Below are 14,533 nucleotides of genomic sequence, written 5' to 3' on the forward strand. Positions count from 1 at the left end.
AATCTGGGTTCTGAGGGGGAATGATAGGGATGGGACCTGAACCCCTAAAAGGAAAAACCCTGGATTTCCCCACCTGAGGCTATAATCCTCTCAACTGGCCTTTCATTGTGGCTACCACCCAATCTCCCAATTCTGTTCCTTTACTTCCCAACTGCCCCTGGCCACTTCCTACCCTTAATCCTATCTAGACTCCACTCTCCCTTGGCCAGGTGGTCCAAGTCCCTGGCATTCTGTTCACCTCAGCTTACTGGCCACTCCCATCCAGATCCTCCTTAGACCCCTCCTCCAGTCACCCCAAACTACTTGGCCACTCTTAGACCCCTCCCACAGTCTTTCTGTATATATGGTCCATCTTATCTCTATTAAGGTGCTCAGATTCTTAAAATCTAGCCAATAGCCCAGTAACGTTCAGATTCCTTAAGAGTCTGGCCAATATGACAGATGTTATCTTTGGCTGGAAAAAAAATACTGAGAGCCACTGTAGCGTAGTGGATAAAGAGCTGGGCCTCAGAACCACAAATAGCTCAAGTCCTGCCTCTGTTGCATACACAGCAGGCAGTGGAAGCTTGAGCAAGTCTGTTAGCTTCTGGGGGCTCTAGGCTACTCTCTAGGACTGTTAAGTAGCAGAGAAGGTGCTTGTTTACTTGCACTGGCACAGGGTTTCATCCAGGAAGATCTAGGTCCAATCCCCATCTTAGCACTTTAGAGCAGCACTTCTTAAATTGTGGGTCATGAAAATTTTGGCAACAGTAAAAGCTTTCTGAACATACAATGATCAAAAATTAATTAAAAATCAAACATGTTATGACTCCAAGGTGTTTCTGGCAGCACTTGTCCATGCTGTATCATGCAACTTCATGGCAGCCTTGGTTCTGAACACAGGATGTATGCACACCCATGCAGTGCTAGGAACACTGGAGAATCTCTAAAAGGGATTAAAAAGGGGTTGCAAATGGAAAAAGTTTAAGAAGCCCTAATTTAGAGTACCTTTTCTTTACAGTACTTGCATTTCTTTCAAAAAACTTTATATCTTTTTACCACTTTATTATATTCTTGGTCAAATGTATTTGTGTCACTTCCCTACATATCTTAAAAGGCAAACTTTTATCAGAGATACTTTGTACAAAGATTTTCTCCTCCAACTGACTGTCTCCAAACAGATAACTTTATTTTTGCATTAACTTTGTACAAAAAGCTTTTTAATTTATATGACCCAAATTGCCTATTTTTATCTTTTAAGATCACCACTATTTCTTGGTGTGTTAATATTCTTCTTCTAAATATAGATTTGAAAGGTGCCTCCCCTTCCACTCTCCTCTAACTTTTTTCATGACCTTTTATGGTTAGTTTTTGGAGTTGTTTTACAGGCATGTAGTATAAGATGCTGATTTAAGTTTAATTTCTGCTGAATTGCTTTCCAATTTTCCCAGCAGGTCTTGTTGAATGTGAACTCTTTCCCCAGTCGTTTGTATTTTGGGTAACTGGGCTGTGTTCAACTGCTTCTGGGTCTTGTTTATTTACTACCAAATTGTTATCTAAGTTTTTTGAACTATCTAACTAAACTACGAAATAGTTTAGAAGTTTATTGCACTTTACAATATAGTTTGAGTTCTGGTATTAATCATACCTTTCACCGATAACATCCCTTTTACACCACTTCTCTTGCTTAATTTGTGATGAATTATAGTCTCCATTGCTCCTTGTATGACCTTTGACTTCAGTTCTTCAGAGGCTACACCATATTCCATGACTATCAACATTCCTCATCACTGCAAGCACACTGATGTTAAAAACAAAATGGGCCTTTGTCCTGGGGGGCGATTGTTAAGAGAACTGCACAATCACCCAAAGGCAATGCTGCCTGCTCTCCTGTTACTGTTCAATTCTCAGCCAAACTCATCATCTATCTGCAGTGTCTATTTCAGATCTATGTACTCCTTGGAGACATGCTGGATCCAGATCAAACCTGCTCATGAGATCTGACAGTCATATTTTCAATAGAAGCATTTTACACCTCACAAATCAGAAGATGTTATAAATAAGAATTTGATTTCTTTGTTGCTGTCTAGACTTAAGAAAGTAATGAAAAGATCACTAATATTAAACTCAAGTGTGCGTCATGGGTACTTTTTTTTTGGAGAACCAGTTGTTAAACATTTATCAGTACACCACTGTATGTACTGATAAATGATATCTAAAGATTGCCCATTCAATTACAAGTCTATCAATTTGAAAGATGACCAAAATCATTGCTCAGAAACAGTTAGTTGCTTTCCCATGGTAATACAGCTAGTAAACATCAGTAAGGATTTGAAACCATGTTTTCTAAATCCAACTCTAGTGTTCTTTGCACCAAACCACATTGTCTCAGTAAATGAAAAAAAATTCAATGTAATATTGTAGATAAACACAAAATATGTGTGAGGTTAAAGGTGTGACTTCGCCAAGCTCTTCTGATGTGATGTAAGATATAATTTACCTAGACCTTTTTAGAGAATTTTAGAGAAGACTATTTTTTGCCCCAGTAAAGCAAATCACCAGTACTACTAACAAAGGGACTCAGTGACCACAACAGTCCCAGAGAGAATCCAAGTCTAGATTACTAGCAGAGTCTGGAAACTGAAACAATAGTCCATCAAATAGTGATTCCCAGCCATGGTTTTGTGAAATCATGTGATACGTTCAGATGGCATCAAAAACATCCATAGGACTGTGGATTCATAGGCCATTTGGTGCAATTCCTTCACTTTATAGTTAAAAAAAAAGAAAACTGAGGCCCAGAGAGGTGAAACTGACGTGCCCAAGGTTTGAACTTAGATCCTGCATACTCTTTCCACTGCAGGTATTAAATTCTTTCCTCAAAACGGAGTAGATTTTAACTCACTTTAATTTAGAAAAATAAATGAGCCACAAAGGACAGTCAATAATTGGGTGCTAGGCAATCACTGTATAAATCCCCAAAGGATTTAGAGCTGAAGAGCCCTTAGAAAGCATGCAGTTTAACCTCCTAATTTTGCAGGGAGAAAAATGGAGCTTTGCTAGTACCATTCCATAACCTATAAGCAAGTTACTTAACCCTTCTGGAAAATAGGTATATTGTATGATATCCCTCACAGAGCTATTATGAAGAGCAAGTCAGATAACACATACAAAGTATTTTATAAACCGTATAAACCATAAAACCTTTAAGTGTAAATAAGTATAGTATTAACATACTGCTATTACTGATTCCAGAAGCTTTAACCTAGGAGGGCTACGGGTGGGATTATAAGCTTTTGGACAAAGGGTCTGTATACAACCAGTACAGGATAACATGGGGAAAGTATAATTGGTCTTGGAGTTAGGACACTTTCTTTCAAATGCTGGCCCTGATACATTGTGTGACCTTAAGGGAGTCAGTGATGTGAGTCAGTGTCTCACCTTAGAAGGGTCTGGGATACAGTGGGTATTTAATAGATGCTTACTGATTGTAAGCCCGTTTTTTCACTTGTAAATGGGGAAGGGAAGAAGTAACTTAACATATTTTTTGAGTCACTACTGGCTGCGGGGTGTAAAGTTCAAAGACAGTGCAACCAGTCCCCACAGTAAGAGGTTAAACGCCAACACACACCTATTAACAAAGTATTTAAATGACGGAGAAGGTTCAAAGTGCAGTAAGATTCAGGGGCAGGGTAGTAGTTATCACTGGGGTAGGGTGAATTTTGGGGGGGGAGGGGGCTGTTTTATGTAAAAATACATTTGTGTGAAACCGTTTTGTACATACAAGTCTTATTCCAGAAGTTTTAAGCAATTAAATCTAAGACTTTTTGGACCCCTTATCGACTTGCTTCACATATATATGAAGTAATGAGTTTAAAAAGACGGGTAATTCAGGAAACGAACAGGAGGAACAGTTGAGCAGGCCAGCACTAAGGTGCAACGCATACTGGGGAGCAGGCCAGTTTGCCTGCGCTGACTCAGTTTTCCCATCTGTGAGAAAAAGTGAGTTAAAGACACCACTTCAGGAGCCAGAGAGGCGGCTGGATCTGGTCTCCCAGGACCCGCCAGTCCTAAAACTTATGGTAGGTCTGGGGCTCAAGTTCCTCAAGCGTAAGACGAGGGGCCTCGCGGGTCAAAGGATGATGGGGCTCGCCGGCCCAGGGTCTCGGGGTCACACCAAGCTCATCAAACTTGGAGATGTTAGAGAAGTGGGGGAGGGGGTCCCGCACCGGGCCGTGGTAGAGCGAGGCCGGGCTGGGGCCTACGTCCTGGGCCGCTGAAAGGAGCTGGGGGAAGGAGCCTGGCCTCCCCCTCCCCCTCACCTGTGCTATGAGGAGAAGTCCCGGCAGGAGCCGCGCCAGCACCGCCATGTTCGCCCAAAATCCCCGGCACAGGGTAAGGCAGGGCAGGACGGCTCAGGCCTCCCTTAGCCAGAGCCGGAGCCGGGACTCGGCCGCCACAGCCTCAGCCGCCGGACGTTACCCAGCAACCCCCGGGCCCTGCTTCTTGTCCCCCTCCTGCCTCAGCGCCGCTCCGCGGCCGCCCCAGCTGCGCACGCGCCCCACACTTCCGCAGGTCCCGGGCGCAGGGTGAAAGGCCGAGGCGCGGCTCACAAGGCGGATTGTGACGTAAGCAAGATGGCGGTGAGCCGACGCTGGGGAGGGGAGGGAAACACGCCGCCGCCGCAGTGCTGCCCGACGTTACCCGGCAACCTCCGGGCTCCGCCTCTTTCCCCCCCACCCCGGGCTCCTGCCCCATCTGCGCAAGCGCCTCTAGGCGTTACGGCCGAGGCTTTCGCCGAGAGGTGAAAGGGCGCAGGCGCCGGACGTAAAGGGGACTCTGACGGCTGCAACATGGCGGTGAGCCGAGGGGGTTATACACTGGTGCTGCTGCCGCCGCCGCCGCTGCCGCTGGGGCGGGAGGGGGACGGACTGACGGACCTGGCGCTCGGAGGCCCGGGCTCCTGATCCGCTGTGCTTTCTCTGCAGGACAAGGAGAAGAAGAAGAAGGAGAGCATCTTGGACCTCTCCAAGTACATAGACAAGACCATCCGCGTGAAGTTCCAGGGAGGCCGAGAAGGTAAGAATGACCCCGCTCCCCCCCCTGTCGCTCCGGTCTCGTGGTCTGGCCCAAGTTCCTCGTTCGTTCCTCCCATCCCCCCCTGCCTCGGCCAGTGGTACGTTCCGGTCGGATCCACTCTGGCTTCTGGAGCGCCCTCCGTTCATTCCTCTCGCAGACCTTGCGTTGGTCCGCACCTTCTGGGTTGCAGGGGCGGCCCCATGGTCGGGGCTAGGGAGCCCCTGCCCTGAGGGAGGGAGCTCACCCTCTAGGAGGGCAGAGTCCCATAGACAGATCCAATCCGGTGCACATTTGTTATGCGCCAACAGTGTACGAGGTAGAGAGGCTGCCCTCGGCCTAGGAGTCAGGAAGGCCTGGGTTCGAGGGCCGCATCTGACAGACACTTGCTGACAAGTCACAACCTTTCGGTGCTCCTCAACCTTCCAAGACTAGGTGATCTGCATTCTTGAAGTCAGTCTCAGCAAGCACTTATTAAGCACCTGCAATATGCCGTCAGCTAGGTCATGCAATAGATAGAACAGTGGACCCTGAAGTCCGGACGACCCTAGTCTTTAAATCCGGGGGCAGGCAGATACTTACCAGCTGTGTAACCGCAGGCAAATCTATCTATCCAGGATAAATTGGAGATTTTCAATAGAGGGAAGACATTAACTTAATTAAGAGGAGATCAGGAAAGACCTCTTGGAGAATGGGATTTTTGCTGAGATTCTGTAGGCGCTCTCCAACTGCAGCTGGAACAGTGCTAGCTCAGTGACCCAGCCAGTGAGAACCCTGACTTCCAGTCTCTGATACACACCGGCTTTTTGGTTATGGATGAGTAAGTGACTTAACTTCTGTGCCCTGGGCCACGCTCCACGCTGGGTGGCTGGTAGTTCGGTGAAGTCTACGGATGCCTTCTCAGAATAATATTTTTAAATGTACAAAATAAAACAACATGGGACTGCAAGAGGAAACCAATTCTGTTGAAATAAGTTATCCAAGAAAATATGTTTTTAAAGTTCACAGACCACAAGTTAAGAACCTCTTCTGTAAGTTAATGTAGGTGAGTGCCAATCAATGGCAAGGAAGGCAGTTTCCATGTGGGAAAAAATGTTTAAGGTCGGTGTTGTGCCCCAGGGCTATAAAAATAAAAAAGTAGCATGATGTTCATTCAGCAAACTTTGATGAACCACCTGCTATGCTCCTTTGCACAAATTTACACAGACCCTGTTCTTACAGGGCTCCCAGTCCAGTAGAGGGAGGAGACATGAGTGTAAGTCATGGCAGTCATGAAGCATGCTTTGCCTACCTGCTGCTTGATCTGCACTATTTAAATAAGACACAATCTTAATAGGTAGTAGTCATTCAATAAACATTGGATAAGTACCCACACACAGTAAGTACCTGTAGTAGTAGTAGAGTTCCTCTCTATAGTTCTGTAGCGGTGTCGGGGCAGGGTTTGCAGTTTGTGATGCAAACACAAATAACTGATGTCCTGTATCTTATAACAGATAATCCTTGAACAAACCTTGATTTAAGTGTGTCCTGTAATCCTCCCCAATACTCCAGTACTATGTGTAGATCCCTGTTTTTGAGGGGTGCTGGGGGAGATAATGCATCGTAGCTAAGATTGGGTCCTTTCCCCCAAGCAGTACACAGTAGGATCCTCAATAGAGAGCTGGAAGAAACCTAGGAGGTCATCTGGCTTCATTTCACTGCTGAAGAGATCTGAGACCCAGAGAGATTCAATGACTCAAAGTTACTCAGGTTGTCAGCAGCAAAATTGGAGCTGAACCCTGGTCTTCTGGCTCCAGACCCCACATCCCTGTCACCACACACTAAGGCTTGAAAATATAAATTGTAAAACAAATCCACAAGTGTATGAACAAGGTAAGGGAAGGTATATTGGCTTCACACTTGGAATTAATATGACCCAGGCTCAAGGCCAGCTTCTGATGCTGGCTCTGTGACCAGGGCAAATCATTTAACTTCTCAGCACCCCTAATCTGCATCAAGAGCTCCTAGAACAGTGAAATCACAAGGCTGTTCCAAATTAGGTGTAAAACAAAGCATTTCCCATTAGTCTCTGTTTTGGAGTCTGTGTTTTTGAGAGTTTTCTGTTCGAAGGCATCCAACTTATTTTTAACATGTATTCATTAAGGAACCTCCTCTGTGGGAGGACTTGTGTTTCAGGCTAGGAAGATACAAAATTTATCTGTGATAACAGTGCATGCTCCTGTGTAACAGACAGTCTGTCAGGGGAAAGAAACAAGCAGAGATAACCATAATCTACAGTATTGCCTGATAAGTATATTAAGAGAAATTCAGTGTGATAAATGGTATCTGAAAAATAAGTTCACTGAAGGAACTAGGGATATTCTACCTGGATGAGAAAACAATAGTAACTCCCGTTTTTATAATTCTTTAAGGTCTGCAAAGTGCTTTCAACTTCACAACAAGCCTGTGAGGTCAGTAGTGTGAATATTATTTTATAGATAAGGAAACTGAGCACCTAAAAGATTGTGACATGTCTATGGTAGGAACTAAGTGTCTGATGCAGGATTCAAACCCAGGTCTCCTGAACCCCTATATTTTTATATACTATACCCATGCTGCCTTTCAGGAAAAATTTAGTGGGATGCAATTTCTGACTAGAAGTATTATTAGTATATGAAGGGTATAAGTTTGCCCTCCTTTTCTCCCCTTGAATCCAAATGGTATTGGGGAAGTTGCAGTGGTCCAGTGGAAGGGACTCATGTGGACCCCAAAGGCCAGGATCCAGGTCAGGGTTGCTGCTCAATGGCTGTGTGGCCTGGGGCAAGTCACGTCCCTTCTCAGCCCTGCTTTCCTCATCTGGTAAAGTGGGGATAATACCATTTTTAGACTGTGTCTCTGGAGAGGTCTGAAGAGCCTGGATGTAAAGCTGGAAAAGACCAGAGATGAGGAAATGAGGCTCAGGACGGTTGTGACACAGCACGAGACCACAGGGGGTCTGCGCTGGAGACCTGTGTCAGCGCCATGTTCCGTGCTGGGGATGCACAGACAGAAATGAGAGCCCTCCCCTCAGAGCTGGCATTCAGATGGGAGAGGTGACCTGCATGTGCACGGACAGAACACATTCAATTCAAGAGCCAGCTGGGGGCCCAGCAGTAGGGGAGTGCTTGGAGTTCAGGAAACGCAGAGGTAGAGACCGAAGGTGAATGAATCACACTTCATGAGTGAAGAACAGCAAGTGTGGCAGGAGTGATGTTGAAGAACTGCTTGTGTAGTGCTTTAAATGGCAAGCGGAGGAGTTTTATGTGATCCCAGAAGTGATTGGGAGCTGCTAGAATTTACTGAGTTGGGGGGGGGTGTATGTGTGACATAATCAGACTTGCATTTTGGGAAGATCACTTCCGCAGGCGTGTAGAGGATGGGATCTGTGGCAGGGAAGAGACCTAAGGCTGGGAGTCCAGCTGAGGCTCGGGAATGAGAGTCTGAACTAGAGCAGCGATTGTGTGAGTCTTGGAGAGGAAATGTAGAGCCAGATGTGGTGAAGATGACAAGATTCAGCAGCCAGTTACGTGGGCTACATGAGAGTAAGGAGTTGAGGAAGACACTGACGTTGCAAGCCTGGGTGACTGGGAGGATGGGGTCCTCAGTAATAATGTTTGGAGGAAGGAAGAGTGAATTTTGGGTGAGACAGCTTAAGGTGTAGGTTTCTATGGGCCTTGCAAGTTGAGATGGTGATGCAGGACTGAAGCTCTGTAGATAAATGGACAGAACAGATCTGGGTGTCGTCTGCATAGAGATGATCGTTGAACCCACAGGAGCTAATGCTGTCACCAAGAAAGAATGTGAAGGGAAGAGAAAAGAGGGGACACCCACAGGTAGTGGGCCTGATGTGGGTGATGAATGACCAAAAGCGCCTGGGTGGAAGCCTTTGGAGGAGAAGCAGGAAAGCAGTGTTATCACAGCCCCAAGAGGAGGACAGTATCCAACAAGGTGGACTAGATTTGGCAATTAAGAGATCGTTAGGCACCTTGGACAGAGCAGTGTCAGTTGGGTGAGATTAGAAGCCAGATTGCAGAGATGGTGAGAAGAAAGGGAAGTGGGGCAGCTGTAACGGGGACGGCTTTCCCGAAGGGTTTGTCGAGAAAGATAGAGAAAAGAGATAGGATGAGAGCTCTCGGATGGCAGGATCCAGCGACCCCAGGCCAAGGTCAGCTGCAGCGCCTGGTATGTTATTGGGGATCTGTCAAGGCCCAGCTGAAGTCTGAGCCTTCTTTGGCATCTTTGGTTTCTGCCCTCTGAAATTCTAACATATTGTAGTTTATACCGCATGACTTAGCACTCAGTTGAACAGGGTATCCCAAAAGTCTTAGTGTGGTTTTAAGCTGTTAAAGCTTATACTTTAATAGTATATTCTTATAAAGCTGAACTCTGTCTCATATTGTTTTCCAGAGGTAATCATAGATGCTCAGAATGAGAAGGTACTACCTTAGATTACATTCCAGTAGAATGTAAGCTCCTTGAGGGCAAGGATGGTCTTAGTTTTCTTTTTATCCCCAGCATAGCATTTTGTGTATGGTGATCATTTACCAGATGTTTGTTGAATTGGATTGTGGTCAAAATGTCCTCTTTTTACAAATGGAGGAACTAGTGTGTGAGGGTATGAGTGTTCAGTTTCCAGAACTAGATACTAAACTCCTTGAGGTCAGAGAACTGAATCTTAGCTTTTCTCAAGTCTTCTATGGCATATAAATTGACACTCACACATTTAAAAGATGGGATTCATGGTAGGAAAGGATATTAGGCATTCACAGAATCCTCTAGCCGACAGGTATCACAGATATCATGGATTATGACCCCTGTATTTTATGAATTACCAAACTCAAGCCCCCAATTTTAGGAAAGTCCTTAGATGACGCTCGGAGAGGCAGCCTTGCCTGAGGTTGCCCAGATAGCAGAGCTGGAATTCAGACCCCAGTTCTTGGCTCCCCATGCATTGTTCTTTCCCCTGCACCAAGCTCCAGGGCCTGGTATTCAGAGGCCCCACAGTCTGCTGCCTCACCCCTATCTGGGCTCATTTCATATAATTGCCTTTCATTTATGTTGTGTTCCAGCCCCACTAGACTCCCTGGGCTTCTGGTTCTTCCCCATCTCACCATTCTGCCCCCACTCTGTGAAATCCCCAAGTCTTTCAGAGTCTAACCCTGCCTCCAGCCTTTCTTGAGTCTCTTCTCCCCAGATTAGCTTCTCTTTTCTTATGTGTGCATGCATTTTGGGTTCTTTGTGCCCCCAGAAAGTGTAAGTTCTTTGAGGAAGCCAAAGGTGGGGAATATTTGATTTTGTCCCGGTGTTCCCAGCGCCTGGCACAAGGCTGTGAGCATAGGAAACACCTAATACATTTGCCGGCTTACATTAAATTGGTTCATTAGCCTGTGGTCACAGTGAGGTTGCTTCTCCCCTCTACTCATAAGGTATAATCTGCTCTTGGGGTGATGCCTTGAGCTACAGTTCATTCAGCCTTTATTAATGGCTTAAGCTCTCTTGGCACCAGAGATAGAAATCACATCATCTCTTCCCTCAAGAAACTTCAGCCTACTGTGGAGAACAAAACACGTGCATGCCTTGAACAGTGGGGCATGGTGTCTAAGGAGGGAGACATCACTGGCTCAGAGGAGCAGGGTGGTGCTGTAGAAAGAGTCTGAGGTGGAAAGTCAGAAGCCCCAGGTTCAGATTCTAGCTCTGTTCTTTGCTTTAGCCTTGAGCAAGTCTCTTCCTTTCAAAGCCTCAATTTATTTATCTGTATAAAGTGAGAGGCTGGACTACATGGTTTCTAAGGATTCTTCTAGGTCTAAATCCTGTGAGAAAGTAGGGCTTAAATTAGCCTGAAGAGATGAAAGTATTTCAGCGGATGGGAATGGCAGCCATAAAAGATGACTGGCTAGGAAGGAGAGAAGGCTGGCATGGGCCAGGGTGAATTATCCTGGTTGGCTGAAGGGAAGAACAACGTGATGTATCTGGAAGGGCAGGTTGGAAGCAGAGAGGAAGGACCTTGAAAGCAGATTAGGGACTTGATCCTGAATGCTCTGCTGTTCTGTATCTACTCAGATTCACCGTCCCTGCCTCCAGCACATATGTAGAGAGGTCTGGGGTTTGGCTAGGCAGGTGAGAGTTTGGAGGTGTTTTTTGTGGGGGAGGGTCATTGGGTTTTTTTAATGCAGCTCATATGGTCGCTTTTAATATTGTTTTTCTATACTTGTGAAATGACAACTCTCATTTTCCTCTTTCTGACTCCTCTTCGCCAGCCAGTGGAATCTTAAAAGGATTTGACCCTTTGCTCAATCTGGTACTTGATGGCACCATTGAATATATGAGAGGTAGGTTGGCAAAACTTTGAAGGTTGATTGGTGATAAATCTGATGGGCTAAAATTGTCATTTCATGAAGGAGTCTAAATGCTTTGTTAATTGTACGGCTGACCATACATTCTGATGATTCATTAATGACCCAGTAAGCTTTAGCATCAGGTTTTCTTGGGAATGTAGACACATTCTGCAGCCACTGATTCATTCACTGGATGTTTTAAGTTCCTGCCGTAAGCCCTCCCTTGTGGGAGGGAAGGGGAGAGGGCTAAGCTCAGCCAGGACAGTCAGGTCCACAGATTTGATCTGGGCATTATAAACGGCTTGATTGGCACTTTTCCCACTATTCTGGTTTATACACTATCTAGGCTCTAGGGGCACTGTGTACTCGAAGGTCCTTTCTAACTCTAGATCCCATGAGAAAGTGGGGTCTAAATTTGCCTTGAAAGATGGAAGTATTTCAGCAGGTAGAAATGGGGCCAAGGAGGAAAGCCCATTGCAAACACGAGGGATGGTATGTGCTTCTGACTATGAGCCTGGACCAGCACAGTCATACGGTTAGGTTTGGTTTCTGCAGCTCTGCTGAGCAGACCCAATAGTCCCTTTGTTCAGCGGCTGTGGTCCAGATTGTACTCAGTAATCTCTGTTATAGCCAATTTGGCCACTCATCTGGGATATCTCAAACCAGGCTAACTCTGAGGAGGCAGCAGGAAGCTGTCCTCTTATCAAGGGAGTGTTCCGGTCCAGTAGAGTGGTTTGGGAATTTACAGAAGAGCTAGCCTGGTCATTCAGTGCCAAAAGCAGTAGGCCTGCATGTGGCTATTTAAGGGAAGGGCAGACTAAGCCCTGGCTTACCCAGGCTTACCCAGGCTGTGGAGTCAGGAGCAGGGAGTAGAGAACACTGTGGAATCTCCTGCTCCCCAGACACTTCCAGAACAAGTGGGGAAGGACAGTGAGGCATCCGCGGGGGGGGGGGGTGCTGCTGGGCTTGGCAGAGAAGTCTGATGGCGTGCTCCCCAGACTTGGCCTGTGGTTACACCAGTCTTTTCCTACTCCTTCTGGGCTCAGTTGGTAGGATTCCTAAGTCCTCATCACACTAGCTGGAGATGTGAGAGAAACTTGGGGGGCTGGGGAGGGGTCTGGAGCAGGTCTATCCAATTGGCTCCCCGATTCTGATGGCACAGACTGACAGCCTCTACAGAAACTGGACATTTCTAGCAAATAGGATTCTCGCATTATATGAGCCCATCAAGAAGACTAGCCAGGTGTTCTGGGCTATCACAAAGCACGCTGAACCCTGAAGATAAACGGAACCTTCTCCTTCAGTTTGCGGTTTTGAACATCTACAGTGTATGGCATCCACACACAGCCAGCTGTGGCCCCCAAGCACTATGGCTGCAAGGCCCCATAGACCGGTCCTTGTTTACTGTGTTACCTTCTAGTTACAGGCTAACAGGCCCCAGAGCTTTCTCATTACCCCTGTGGAATCAAGTGCCCGATAAGGATTACCATCCTCCCGAGGCATAGTGCAGCATTCCTGGGTTTACTAGTTGCAGACATCCTTTCCCCACTATGAAAAGTAATTCATATGTCTGTAGTGGTTTTTGGTGCACAAAAACACTTTCCTTGAAGCAGACCTGTGAGGTAGATAGTGGATAAACAGGGATTCTGTACTGTGGGTTGGGAGGAGGAAAAAGTCTCTTAAATCGTTGTGTCTGGTAGAAGAATTTGCTTTCCTCTCTTAGAGCATCACCGGTGCTGACGTTGGTGTTCTGGGCTCTAAGTTCCTCTTTCATGGTTCCTTTCAGATCCTGATGACCAATACAAGCTCACTGAAGACACACGTCAGCTGGGGCTGGTGGTCTGCAGAGGTACCTCGGTAGTGCTGATTTGCCCTCAGGATGGCATGGAGGCCATTCCAAACCCTTTCATCCAGCAGCAGGACGGATAGCCCCAGGCGGTGTCCAAATAAGCCTGGGGGCTTCTCAGCAGCTCTGTTGAACAGGGCTGTGAGGTTTCAGTTAGGCAGGGAAATACCTTCCTTTTCTAAAAGGACTCAGTGACCTTCCCTCATTACAACTTGCCAGCTGGGAGAGAAAGAGATTTTTTTTTTGGTGTATTTTTTTTCTAATAAAATTACAAAACAAATCTGTTAAGCATAAGCTCTTCTTTCTTCTACTCTTTGGTATTAGTGGTGAAGGATCAAAATCACAGGCCAGATTTGACATAATCCTTAGTACTAAAGATGAATTTCTGGGTCCTCTGAGCTCTAGAAAACGGAACTGCCTCGTTATAAAGTTGTTTGTGCTGTTTTGAGATCTAAACCTTAGAAATGAGAGTTAGGATTCAAAAGAATCTCAAACAGACTATACACAGAGCCACAACTCACGGAGTGGAAGTAGTATAAATATAGGGTATCCCAAAAGTCTTAGTGCAGCTTAAAGCTCATTAAGCCTTAAATTGCACTGAGTTTACATTTGAACTTCTCAGGTACAAGGTCTGGGGGAGGTATAACTAGATAGTTTGAAGAAGATCTGAGGTTTTCAGTGGCAGACTAGCTCAGTAAGAATCAACAGAGATGTAGCAGTCAGGATGCCTAGGGAAATCTCAAGCTGCAGGAAGAGGCAGTTCTGTTGTCCAGGAATAAGGAGAAATTCTAGCGCGGGCCGTGTACTGTATGAGGGAGCCATCTGATGTGTTGTGTTTGGCCCTGCCCATCTCATCTGAGGAGAGACACGGATAAGTTGGAGGGTGTCTAGGGAAAGGCGGCAAAGATGATGAGGGGCCCCATTCGTGCCACGTTGAGGATGGGCTGGAGAAAGGAAGACTTGGCAGAATGGGATGGCTGCCTTCAAGAGGTTCAGATGTCAAGTTCTCTGTGGACCTTAGAAGAGCTGGAACACAGGCAGGTCTGGAGGAGTTCAAATAAGGAGTATTCGGAGTTAGGATTATGTCAAATATGGTCATTGGTTCCATCCCAATGGAAATTTGCTAATTCAAACAATGCTAGCACTGATTCTTATTTAGCATTAATCAGGGCCTGGCTGTATAAAATTAGCTCTTAGATGCATTGTATGGAGGGTTATGGGGACAAGGAATTAAAATTGGGTTTTTTTGGCCCCCAGAGGACACTATTAAGATCCATGA

General features: G+C 46.1%; 2 protein-coding genes across 9 annotated transcripts in view; one reads left to right on the plus strand and one right to left on the minus strand.

The window, feature by feature from the left end:
- The window catches only part of SPPL2B (signal peptide peptidase like 2B), a 47,686-nt gene extending 43,087 nt beyond the window's left edge, over positions 1-4,599 (minus strand). For 3 of the 8 annotated variants that reach the window (XR_013486440.1, XM_021009145.2, XM_021009146.2), the window contains exon 1: positions 4,302-4,599. Coding sequence is in view for 4 of the 8 variants with exons in the window: in XM_021009145.2 (XP_020864804.1) it covers positions 4,302-4,349 (48 nt within the window). In the remaining 4 variants the exon portion in view is untranslated. The remainder of the gene's footprint in view (positions 1-4,301) is intronic. The other 5 variants (XR_002328730.2, XR_002328731.2, XR_013486441.1 and 2 more) reach the window with 3 other exon arrangements.
- Positions 4,600-4,731: 132 nt separating this feature from the next.
- LSM7 (LSM7 homolog, U6 small nuclear RNA and mRNA degradation associated) lies at positions 4,732-13,548 on the plus strand. The gene is made up of 4 exons (XM_021009148.2): positions 4,732-4,838; positions 4,968-5,058; positions 11,331-11,402; positions 13,195-13,548. The coding sequence occupies exons 1-4, from the start codon at positions 4,833-4,835 to the stop codon at positions 13,335-13,337; spliced, it is 312 nt and encodes a 103-aa protein (XP_020864807.1). The 5' UTR covers positions 4,732-4,832; the 3' UTR covers positions 13,338-13,548.
- Positions 13,549-14,533: the final 985 nt, after the last annotated feature.

The sequence above is a fragment of the Phascolarctos cinereus genome, unplaced genomic scaffold (genome assembly GCF_003287225.1).
Source record: "Phascolarctos cinereus isolate Bilbo 61053 unplaced genomic scaffold, phaCin_HiC Scaffold_4;HRSCAF=312, whole genome shotgun sequence".
Taxonomy (NCBI): domain Eukaryota; kingdom Metazoa; phylum Chordata; class Mammalia; order Diprotodontia; family Phascolarctidae; genus Phascolarctos; species Phascolarctos cinereus.